Here is a 12,555-nt window from a genome sequence, read left to right as displayed (position 1 = left end):
CCTTGATAATAAAAGCAGTTAGTTGCAGGTCTAGTCTCACCTCAGTGGAAGTCCCAACAAGTAACCCAAGAGAGTTTAACTCTCTTCCAGAAAACATTGTTGTGAGCTTCAAAATATTGACAGTGTATTTGCAGAAGTCGGCAGTGAATGCCCAAATATACCACGAGATAAAAGCTCAAAAATGCAACCAGTTAGTTGACAGAATCCCGAGTTCCCCTCTGATAGAGTTACACTCAGTTACACATTTAACTGTGTGGTGCAAAGTCAGTAAACCACAGATTGTTGAGGTATGCTGTTAAACTGACCTCAGCAAGTGAACCTTTCAGTTACATCACGCAAAGTCATGATTTTCCATCCTAACTTGATTTAAATCATGCGGTGAGTGTGTAGCCTGATACTAACAGAGCACCCTTTGGTACTCTATAATTAGATTACTGCACAAATATCATGTGTCTTTTTGCATCCTTCAGAGAAATAGCCACATTTGTTTGATCACTTAGATTATTATTTAGAATGACTGTTACACACCTGTGAGAAGATTCATACAAAATTGCTTTATTTATTTACTTTTTGTGTCGCCTCGGATCTTTCCCCCTCAGGTTTTGGCTCGCAGACTGTCACCAGATTCCTGAGACGGTGAGTCTAGCGTCTCAGTTATACCGGGAGCTGATCTGCGTGCCGTACCTGGCCAAATTTGTGGTGTTCGCCAAGATGAATGATGCTGTTGAGGCTCGGCTGCGCTGCTTCTGCATGACGGACGACAAAGTGGACAAGACCCTCGAGCAGCAGGAGAACTTTGAGGAGGTGGCCCGCAGCAAAGATATTGAGGTGGGATGCAAACAAATGTTCTGCAGTAAGAGAGTCTAATAAAAACTGCACTGACAGATAAAATAAAACAATGTGCTGTGATTCTATATTTTTGGATAATGGATTTCTGTAGGTTCTTGAGGGCAAACCGATCTACGTGGATTGTTATGGCAATCTTTCCCCTCTTGCCAAAAGCGGGCAGCAGCTGGTATTTAACTTCTTCTCCTTCAAGGAAAACAGACTTCCTTTCAACGTAAAGGTATAGGATGTGTTCTTCCTGTCACACTCTCTGTTAGCATTTACTGTAGCCTCCTTTATACAGGTGCATTTCAGTAACAGCTCTCCTTTCCTTGAGTCTGCATTAATTATCTCATGTTCTGCACATGCTTATGTACATGTACATGCTTATAAGTGGATTATATTTTTCCCTGTTATATCTTTACTTGTATATAAAAACACTGCAATAGGTTGAGGTAGGGCTGTTCGATATAACGATATATATTGGATGACGATATAAAAACGTCTATCGTTTCATTTTATGCTATCGTTTGTTTCGTGGTGTTGCAAAATAAACTGTTTACTGCAATATTTTTTCATCGTTTTGATGGTCACTGTGGTGGCTATATTAATTTCTTAAAGTTCTCTCTTTCTCTTACATTTAATATAACCACACTACAGACAGACAAGCGTTTGTTTTTATGCGTTGTCGTTAGCAACAACGACGGTAAAACCACCGTGTGTCCGCTTGTTCCACATAAACCTTTCACAATAAAGCTCAAGATCCTGTTGAGACTTTTCAAAATAAACGGAATCACGTGAAAGATGCAGAGTATTTACGGATGAGAAGCAAAAAAGAGCCGTCAGGTGCTAAAAAATAAACCTTAGACTCAAATGTTAGAACAGGTTTTTCCCCGCAGCACGCCGTGTAATAAATACTCACAAAGAAAACGGTGGCCGTTACAACTTATGTCTAAAATGTATAGTTTCATGCATCGGTTAAAACACGCGACTCCAGGTACACAATGCCCAGCTGGAAACACTTCACGCAAGTCGAGCTGCCCGAGATTCACAGAATTTACAGAAAATGTTACATTTTTGTGATTTATATCGTTATCGGACGATAGATGTCTTAATATCGGGATATGAGATTTTGGTCATATCGCACAGCCCTAGGTTAAGGTGCAATGATAATTACTCCTGGAATTAAGAAGAAATGCATTTTTTTTTATTGACATTAGGTTTTGTTGAACAAGTGTTTACTGTCTTCTGCAGATCAGAGACATGGGCCAAGAACCATGTGGGCGCCTCTCCTTCCTGAGAGAGCCAAAAACCACAAAAGGCCTTCCACAGACTGCCATATGCAATTTGAATATCACACTGCCAACCCACAAGAAGGTACGATTTCCATGATTAAACTGTTGATTGTTTTAGGCCACGTCATATCATCTACATGTAAATGAACCAGTTGAAGAACAACAAACACTGTCCTCCCGAGACCAAGAGAAATCTTTGAAGCTCACCTGGTCTAGAAGTGACTGCCTGCTCCTTGTGTCTTTTATTAATGTTAAAGCCTGTGCCAGTCATAAGACCCCACAACGTACACATTGCAGCCACACATGCACATCATGCTTTGCTTTAGTGCCTGGCTCTCTGTGGGTACATAAAAATTATGCCAAAAAAACAACAAAACAATACTTTGTTTGTTTGTTGTGGTGTTGATTGATCACAAGAAACTGTATTTCCTTTGCTTTTGCTTTTGTTTATTTTGCTGTGTGTATTTATTAATCCCATAGATTTTTGATGCTTTTTGTTGTTTTTGCTGCTCCATTTTCATCCCCTGAGTTTTATTTTCACCTCCCGCTCACTATAACGTCCCTGCTCTCCATTGTGTCATCTCTCTCCTCTCCTGCAATGCATCTTGGAATACCACAGGATATGGAGTCTGATCCTGATGATGAGGTAAACAAATTCTTCATCATCACACGAAGCCGCTTCTTCTTTGTCGTCCTTTCTGTTGGCTTTACTGCAGAGAACGTTGTAAATATGCGTTTTGCAAATACCTTACCTCAGTTCTGTACCTAAATGTGGAAGATGCTTCTGAGCGCACGTTTTTACACAGCCGTGTCAATCCTGACCCTGCAGTGCATGAGTGGAAATGGCAATTGTTTTAATCTGCAAGGATTTATTTATCGTTGTCTCCATCCCAAGTCCAGTGGAGCCAGTTGCTGTATAACATCTCGGCTTGTTTTTCATCACTATCTTATTTTTCATACATGTTAAACAGGACTTCGTCATTACTATAAACATATAGAGACTTTGGTATATTTTGTCAGCCAGACATGTAACCCTAACTTTTATTATTTGTCCACTTAGGCTACGTCCACACGTACACGGGCATTTTTGAAAACGGAGATTTTCCGTTTTCGTTTTATAAAATAATCCCGTCCACACGTAAACGAAAAAATGATGGAAAATGCTGCTAGGAACATGCCAAAGCAACAGGTGGCGATATATTCCTAACTGTGTAGAAATGTTGGCCAATCAGAAGTCTAGAAGCCTCGGTGGGAGATGGTAAACAAAGCTGGGGCATAGAAGCAGAACCGAGTCGTATGTGTGGAGGGACAATAACTGTGTGTGTATGTGTAAGCATTTAAACACTGCAGACAGTAAAATTAACAGTAACAGTCTACCTCCATTGTAGAAATTCATTTCACCGAAACATTAACGTGGCGCACAGTGTGACATCAAGAAAGGCGCACACCTTTGACGCTGCATTTTCTCCGTTTTCCTCATCCACACGTAAATGCAAAAACGGAGTTTTCAAAAATATCCACCCTGGCAGGCGTTTTTAAAAATCTCCGTTTTCAGTGACCGAAAACGCCGTTTACATGTGGACGAAAGGTGCAAACGCATAGAAAAATCTCAGTTTTCAAAAATACCCGGGTACGTGTGGACGTAGCCTTAGTCGTTGGTTTTTTGTATTGGGGTTTCTCGTATTTTTTGTCCTTTTCCTTGGCTTTTCTGTAACAATAGTACTAACTCTCTCCATTGCATGGCAAAACATTTATGGAAGAGGATTCCAACAATAAACGTTTATTTCAACAAGAGTGTGATATTGGAATAGTTAAGGTTCGGCAAACAAGTTCATTAGGATTTGCAAAAAACTGTAGTCATAGTTTCAAAAACTTAGGCTGTTTGTCTGCAAAGAATAAACACACTGCACTCACTTTTGTGAGTTACCCAACTCTTTACAAAGGCTACATTTCACACTAGTTATTGCTTTTACACTAAAAATTGGCATCAGATTAGATTTTAAATCATGAAATGCATATTTGTTAAATATGAACATTTGGAGAACCTATTGATACCAACACTGACACAGTTATTATTATTGACGTTTTAAGATTTACCATGATGTGAAGATGAGAAGAAATTTATTCAATATACCATACTTAACTGTAAGTTGCACCAATTACTAGTGCAGGGATTACATGCAAATCATATATCGTTTACAGTTTTTTGAAGACACATAACTGTAGTGCCTCCCTGTGCAAGTACTAACAGCATGCACTGGTAGACTAAAAAAGCAGGTTTATTTCCTTGCACTATAACTTCTAAATTAACAAGTTAACAAAAATATTTATTTCTGTTAGTTTCAAGCACATTTTACTTCATTTTTATGTTGAAGCATCTTTTGTTCTTTTTTGTTTGTTTCAGACTGAAAAGCCAGAGCGACGTCATACCTTTGCCTCCTTAGCTTTGCGTAAGCGCTACAGCTATTTGACCGACCCAGCAGCGAGTGAGTTTCCCATTTTTACCTACGTGAAATTTTTAATTGGTTTCAGATATTTATGTTATTTTAATCAGTTTTAGTGTCTGAAAGGTCCCATGATATAGTTTACATATTTCTACCTCTCATTTACATATAATATAGAACCCTGACAAAACATGTCCATCGAGCATTTATTCCTACCACCCAACACATACTCTTTTATCATCTTTCATTCTGCAAACATTTGCATGGTTTCCTGTGTGTCATGCTTTGCTTACCCACCCCATGTTGACAAAATGTCTCCCTGTTTTGACTGCTATGTTATTGTCACTGGTGTCAATGTCTGTTCGTGTATCATTTGAACAGAAATGTTTTAATTCATGTTGAATAAAAATATTATTTTGAATTGTTCTCATTCTTTCAGCAGCCATTTCACTCTTTTATTGGCTTTATGATTGCGTGCGGCTGTGTATATTAACATGAAATAGGTTGCACTTTACATGAACTTTCTTCCCCCCACAGTGACTCTTTTAGAGCACAAGATTTGATTTAAAAACAATTTTTTTTCCTTTAATTAAATCTTGGAATACCTTTTCTCACAGATATTATGTTTTAGGGCCGGAGCTCTTTCTTCTCGATCCACTATCTTTGCTTTATTTTAATATGTCTAAACTTGTCTTTCTGACAATTTTGTGAAAAGTGTTAGGATTATTTAATAGTATACTTAGCTAGAGATAAAATTGTGACCATTTAAATAAATCTTTCATTGCAGGTCACATTTTTTTGTAAAGTGCAACCTCATATTTTATTTTAAGTTGTGACCAAAATATTAAGGTGATATTTTTTTTTTTATTAATAATATACACTTGTGGGGTCACCTGGCATTGAAAATGTACTAAATGAAAAGAGAAAGACCTTTTAATCAAAGATACACAGTAAAAGGCAGTGTTGTTAGGAGCAAATAGATTAAGCATATCAAAAGTCAATGGAATTGCATATTTTTGGTTATCATGACCTTTTTGTCACATCTATCATATCAAGCATTTTTGTTTTTGTTTTTTGTTTGTTTTGTTTATTTTTTCCAAGATCCATTCTCTTTTGAGTGTATTTATTCTCATTGCTCATCATCATTGTAATATGGGCCTTTTACATTTCAAGTGTAAAATTATGCCTTTGAGAGTAATGCCCTTTCTGACTGACTCAAATTTCTCTTTCTGGTTTTTATGTTTTATTTCAAATTATTTTATGTTGGATTTTATTTTTACTTCCTTATTGCTTTTGGTTTAAATTACTGTTGAAGAAACAACTGATCGAAGCTCGCCGAGAACACAGCCTTCTAGCTACCCTCACAAACCTGTCTTTTCAACGAGACCTTATCAGGCGTGGTCGCCTGTTCCTGTCGCCGTCCCTGGCCAAGCCAAGTCTGGGTTTGGCTCCCTCTCCAGTTCGTCATCCAACACGCCCTCTGCCTCTCCATTAAAGTCTGTCTGGTCCATCAACTCTGCCTCCCCCATCAAGACAAACATCCCTGGATCACCTGCCTCTTCTGTAAAGTCAGTTAGTGACATAGCCTCTCCCATCCGATCTTACAGAACCATCTCCTCTCCTATAAAAACGGTAGTCCAGCAAGCTCAGTACCCCGTCCAGGTCAGCCCCAGTCCCCTTTCTTCACCGGGCAAAAGTGCCCCAGATCCTCTGTCTATGAAAGGATTGGCAGCATTGTCTGCTAGAACCTCCCCTTTAACTGTCCCTGAAAGAGGGAGCACTCTTCTTGAAAGATCATCTATGGGCATGACCCCACCAAGCTCTCCCAAATCTTCTCTGAGTATGTTCAGTTCATCCCTGCCATATAAGACTGTTATGGGAGGATCTAGTGGCACTGCATCATCCTCATCACCTATAAAAACTGTACCTGGTCTCTCTTCTGTGCGTTCCTTTGCCTCTGATGTCACAAGCCCTGCAAGAAACCTGTTTTCGTCCCTTTCATCACCACTGAAATCCAACTCCTCCCCAAGTGCTGCAGCTTTGATTAATGGAAGTGTCTCGCCCACACAGTACCGTTCTTCATCCCCAACATCTCTTCTCTCCAGCAGTCTGCAAGAAAGGATACAAGCAACCACCAATGCTGCAACCACAAGTGTCAATGCAGCATTTGATGAAGTTGAAAAAACATTCAATTCTTGCTCTGCAGGCTATGGCACCCTGAAGTCCATGTCTTCTTCTGCGTCTTCCTCATATCAGTCCATTAGATCATCAGCTTCTAATTCCCTGTATCCCTCACTAAGATCCCCCACTAATGTTACCACTGCTGTAACGTCTAGTACAATGACTGTTCCAGTGTACTCTGTTATTAATGTGCTGCCAGAACACCAGTTTAAAAAGTTACCTGAGGTGTCAAAGTCAGCTGCTGCTCTTCTATCCCCAAGGAAGACTGTGCCAGTTGAGGTAAATGCTCAGTTGCAGTCTTCCTTTGCCAAAACGCTTTCCCCTATCAAAGCTCCCTTTTCTGCTGGCCTCAAGTCAAATACCACATCACCACTGTCATCTAGTCAAGAGATTCTGAAGGACGTAGCTGAAATGAAGGAGGACTTGATTCGAATGTCAGCCATTTTGCAGACAGACCCAAATTCCATAGCAAATAAAGGATTTCAGTCTGATTCTCCCAGAGAGGCTAAGATAGAAGATGAGGAGCCATATCGGATTGTGGAGAAAGTAAAGCAAGACTTGGTAAAAGTCAGTGAAATCCTCACTAAAGATGGTGTGAAGGATGGTAGGGTTTCCCTGACCAGGGATTCATTGGATGACATACATTTCTCGAAAGTACAAGTTGAACAACCGCCAAGCAACTGGAGCTATCCTCCAAGATATGAGACAGTGGTCCCTCAAGCCAAATCGAAAACAATTCCTGATCGAGATTTCAATCTGTCCAAAGTGGTTGACTACCTGGCCACTGATGTGGGCAGCAGCTCTTTCTCCAAAATGTATGATACAAAGCATAAAGCAGATGAGGGCAAAAGAGAAGAAGATGGGAAAGAGAAGCAGAAACGTGTTTTAAAACCCACCATAGCAGTTCAGGAGCATAAGCTCAAAATGCCTCCAACAAACATGAGGTCTTCTTCTTCTGACAAGGAGATCAGTAAAATAGCTGATACGCTTTTTGGAGCAGATACTGTGCTAGAATCCCCTGATGATATCTCACATGAACAAGATAAAAGCCCTCTCTCAGACAGTGGCTTTGAGACCAGAAGTGAAAGAACACCCTCTGCCCCTCAAAGTGCCGAAGGCATGGGCCCCAAAGCCCTTTTTCAGGATATCCCAGTTCCACCAGTGATCACTGAGACTAGAACTGAGGTTGTCCATGTCATCAGGAGTTATGAGTCTCCAGAGGACAACAAACAACCTGCAATGGAGGATGCTCACCCAGTAAGATATATTGATTCAGATGCTAAAGGGCATCAAAATCAAACTACGTCAACTGCAGACCAGAATAAATGCTATTCAATTAAAGTCAGCCCTGACGAAGATCCCATGGGGAAAGGGATGAGGGTAAAGGAGGAAACTCATATCACTACCACCACCAGGATGGTGTACCACAAACCACCTGGCAAAGAATCAGCATCTGAGAGGTGTGAGGAGACAATGTCTGTGCATGACATAATGAAGGCATTTCAGTCAGGCAAAGACCCTTCTAGAGAGCTGGCTGGACTGTTTGAACACAAGTCAAACAATGAGGAAACATCTCAGAGAGTCCTCGAGGATCTCAACTCCAAGCCTAAAGTTGAAAGAATAATTGAGGTTCATATTGAAAAGGGCAATAAAACAGAACCAACAGAAGTCATCATCAGAGAGACAAAAAACCATGCAGAGAAGGAAATGTACTACTATCCAGGGAATAGACAAGATGAGGAAGAGACCGAGGAGTCTCTCCCAGTGTACCTTGACTCCCCAAGAGTGAACACACCCATGTCCCAGGAAGAAGACAGTCGCCCTAATTCAGCCCAGCTCATGACAGATGACTCTTACAAAACTCTAAAGCTACTTAGCCAACAGTCTGTTGAGTACAATGAGGATGAGTCATCAGAGCTTAGAGGGGAGTCTTACAATTTTGCAGAGAAAATGCTACTCTCTGAGAAATTTGACCAATCTCATTCTGACACAGAAGAATATTTGAGAGATAGGTCTCGCTTCTGCTCACCAGATAGAAGCAGTCACAGTGAGGGTAGATCAGTTGGGCCAAGGACAGAGTATGTCTTTAGGTCAACAAGAAACGTCTTTGATAAATCTGGACGGATGGCCAATGTTGATGACAACTTTGACAAACTGACACTTTTGCAATATTCATCTGAGCCTGGTAGCCCCAAGCAGTCTGTTTGGATGCGTGTGTCAGATGACACGCAGAATAAAGAGAGAGAACAGCTTATATATGAGGACAGGGTGGACAGAACTGTAAAAGAGGCAGAGGAAAAGCTAAGTGAGGTGTCTCAGTTCTTCCGTGATAAAACAGAACAGCTCAATGATGAGTTGTCATCTCCAGAGAAGAAATCTCGTAGACCAGACTTCAGAGAATCACGGTCAGGGCCCAGCTCTACACACAGCAGTCCAGAAAGATCAGCTTATAGGAGTGGGACTAGTGGGGAAGAGTGGAGCAGGGAAAGGCTTCGAGGCAGGTTCACCTCCAGTGACAGGAAATGTGCCAGTTTACCAAGCAGTCCAGAAAGGAGAGTATTGTTACAGTATTGTGATTCCGACTCAAGAAGACAAGGTGATGGTAAATCACAGGTAACTACAGGTGAAAGCCCTAAACCTTTTCAGATGTCTTCCTCCAAAGTCAGTGCAGTGAGGCTAAAGTTTGAGCAAGAGGCTCAAAGGCAAGATCGGAATCCTCAGGGTGTCCAGAATTCAAATCCCCCTATCAGAAAGCTCCAGGAAAGTAAGCTTCCTGTTTACCAGGTATTTGCTGGTTCAGGTGTCCCAAAAACAGGAGATGGTGTGGGAAATCAGAGGAGTTGTCAAGAGAGTGAAACAAATAAGTTCTCACCCAAGCATGAGACTAGTGGAAAAAATCAAGAAGAGAGCAAGTTATTCAGAACATGGGAGAACCAGGGGTATGGAAACTATAAACCTCAATCTCCCAAACTATCTAATTCATTAATCCATGATTCTATGAAAGGCAGCAATAATAGTGATTCCCAAAGACAAGAAACAACAAAAAAAATAATCTACACAGAATTTGTTGTCCGAGAAAGTCCAACCAGCAACGATAGTCTAAAAAAAAACTCGGAATCACAAATTCCTGTAAGAAAGCCATCTAATTTCTCAGAAAATCAGAAATCTCCCCCTTTAAAATCTGATACCCCTATTGAACCATTTGAGAGGGCAGGGTCTCATAGTTCAGCTCGAAATCGGGTACACAGTAGCTCTGAATCCAACAAGTCTACCCGTGGATCATCATTAGGAAAATCCACAGATTCATCAGAGGGTAGCCAGTCAAATGTAGTGTGTAATGGTGTTGATAGTGACCAAGTAGAATATTTGGATCAAGTAACTCCTGTAGTTGTAACTGAGGGTTTTAAAGATATTAAGCCCTTGCCTGTTTATGTCAGCATCCAAGTAGGAAAGCAGTATGAGAAAGAGACAGCTTCGGGTCAGCTGGGAACATACAAAAAGATAGTAAGCCATGAGAGTAGGACAGTGCATGAAACCAGGGGTGCATTTTACTCTGTCAAACAAAAGCAGTTGCCATCGCCTCAAGGAAGTCCAGAAGATGACACTCTAGAACAAGTGACTTTCATGGAAAGCTCTGGGAAAAGTCCTGTTACCCCTGAGACTCCCAGCTCAGAGGAAATGAGCCTGACCTCCAGAACGCCAGACTCTGTGATAGGCTTCATGCCTGGCATGCCAAGTCCTATCCCAGAGGAGTCTGAGGAGGAAGAAGGAAAGACCTTCATCTACAAAGAGCCCTCAAAGGAAAAACCTAAGCCAGCTTCCCCAGAGAATAAAAAGCAGGATGGAGAGAGACAAAGGTCAAAGGACAAAAGAGTGGCTTATATAGAGTTTCCACCACCTCCTCCTATAGAAGCAGAACAGTCCAATCCAGAGAAAAGGGGTTCATGTGCTTCTTCCTCAGAGACAGAGATGATGGAGGTTAACCTGCAAGAGGAACATGATAGACACCTCTTAGCTGAGCCAGTCATCAGGGTCCAGCCTCCATCCCCTATTCCCCCTGGAGCTGATAACAGTGACTCTAGCGATGATGAGTCCGTGTTTCATCCCATCCCACTCAAAAAGTATACATTTAAAATGAAGGAAGAAGGAGAGAAACGTCCAAAACCCAAAAAATCTGAGAAAAATGGAGATAAGGACTCTGGGATTAATGGTGTAGTAAAGGGAGAGGAGGCTGATTTTGAGCAAAATGGCAATGATCAGTCAATCACTGACTGCTCAATAGCGACCACTGCTGAGTTCTCTCATGACACAGATGCAACTGAAATTGACTCTTTAGATGGGTATGACCTTCAGGATGAGGATGATGGACTGAGTGAAGATCCAAAAACATCTAGTCTGTCTAATGATGGAAAAACAGCAGGTGCATTTAGCCAGTCCAAGCTTGAAGTGATAGAGGAAGAGAAATGTGAGGAAGGGGGAGATGGAAAGACTAAAATCAGTGCATCTTCTCTGCAAAGTAGTGGGGATGAAAAAGATTACACCCTTGAAGGAAGACATCCAGATAGACAGGGCTTTGGAGAAAACTACTTTGGCTATCAACTTGAAGAGGAGCTGAATTCACCCTTTAAAACAGTGGCCACCAAAGGTCTGGACTTTGACCCCTGGTCCACAAAAGGGGTTGATAATGAAGGGGTTTTTGAGTCCAAATCAAAAGATGATGACCCAAAACCCTACGGCTTATCAGTGGAGGACTCACAGGCTACAACTCCTGACACAACCCCTGCTCGAACACCAACTGATGAGAGCACACCGACTAGTGAGCCTAACCCTTTCCCTTTCCACGAAGGGAAGATGTTTGAGATGACCCGCAGTGGTGCTATTGACATGAGCAAGCGGGACTTTGTTGAAGAGAGGCTTCAGTTTTTCCAGATTGGTGAGCATTCCTCTGACCCTAAAACAGGGGAAAAGGGGCGAGGGGGCAAGATCCTGGGGGTACTTTCCTCTCAATCAAAAACAGGGGAGAGGGCCACTGTAGATGGAAAGGTGAAGGTTATAGATACTACCACAGACAGCAGCACTACACCAACAACACCAGCAGCAACTACAGCAAAATGCAGTCCTGCACAGCCTCGCAGTGACACTGGCTATGCTGGTACTGATGCCCCCATCTGTGAAGCCATAGCTGAAACTGCCTCGTCTTGCACAATCACAGCCTCTAAGGTTGATTCGAAATTACGTACTCCTATTAAGATGGGCATAGCTGCCTCTATAACTGTGAAAAAAGACTCAGGGGATCTCACTGATTGTAAAGCTGAGATATCTGAGGGCCAGCTGGTGCCAGAATACATTAGTATAGAGGGGCAGTCTACAGACAGCAAGTCTAGCAGCCGCACTTCGCCCAGATTAGAAAGAAGAGATTACCCCTCTGAAAACTGCAACAACAATAATAACCTTGAGTCCTCCAATGTACAGGCCAACTACATACAGTGTGGCAGTGTGGTGTTTAATTTGCAGTCCTCTTCTGAACCCACCCTCCAAAAAGCTAGTCGGATAGAAACGCTTTGCTGTAGGGAATTAGAAGAAAGAGTGGAAGTACACAGCAGTAGTCAGGTGCAGGAGGAGAAAAATGAAACAGTTAAAGAAAATGAAGTAAAGCAGCCCAAGTCAAGACTTCCAGTTAAAGCATCAGGGTGGTCATTTCACACGCAGGGAACAGCCATAGGTAAACAGAAGCCGAAACAAGCAGTGAAAGTTGAGGTTAAAAAAAGAGGCGAGCCAGCCATAGCCAAAGTAGAGCCCAGGTCTAGGAT

The 12,555-nt window shown here is 41.7% G+C and overlaps 1 protein-coding gene across 40 annotated transcripts in view; it reads left to right on the top strand.

Annotated features, from left to right (window-relative positions):
- The window catches only part of LOC101468296 (ankyrin-3), a 119,191-nt gene that overhangs the window by 92,453 nt on the left and 14,183 nt on the right, over window positions 1–12,555 (top strand). For 39 of the 40 annotated variants that reach the window (XM_076891573.1, XM_076891591.1, XM_076891588.1 and 36 more), the window contains 6 exons: window positions 600–828; window positions 941–1,066; window positions 2,080–2,202; window positions 2,740–2,766; window positions 4,525–4,606; window positions 5,880–11,678. In XM_076891573.1, coding sequence (XP_076747688.1) covers window positions 600–828; window positions 941–1,066; window positions 2,080–2,202; window positions 2,740–2,766; window positions 4,525–4,606; window positions 5,880–11,678 — 6,386 coding nt within the window. The remainder of the gene's footprint in view (window positions 1–599; window positions 829–940; window positions 1,067–2,079; window positions 2,203–2,739; window positions 2,767–4,524; window positions 4,607–5,879; window positions 11,679–12,555) is intronic. The other variant, XM_076891570.1, reaches the window with a different exon arrangement.

The sequence above is a fragment of the Maylandia zebra genome, linkage group LG13 (assembly GCF_041146795.1).
Source record: "Maylandia zebra isolate NMK-2024a linkage group LG13, Mzebra_GT3a, whole genome shotgun sequence".
NCBI lineage: Eukaryota > Metazoa > Chordata > Actinopteri > Cichliformes > Cichlidae > Maylandia > Maylandia zebra.
Note: the sequence above shows the minus strand (reverse complement) of the source record. Positions and strands in the feature narration are given on the sequence as shown.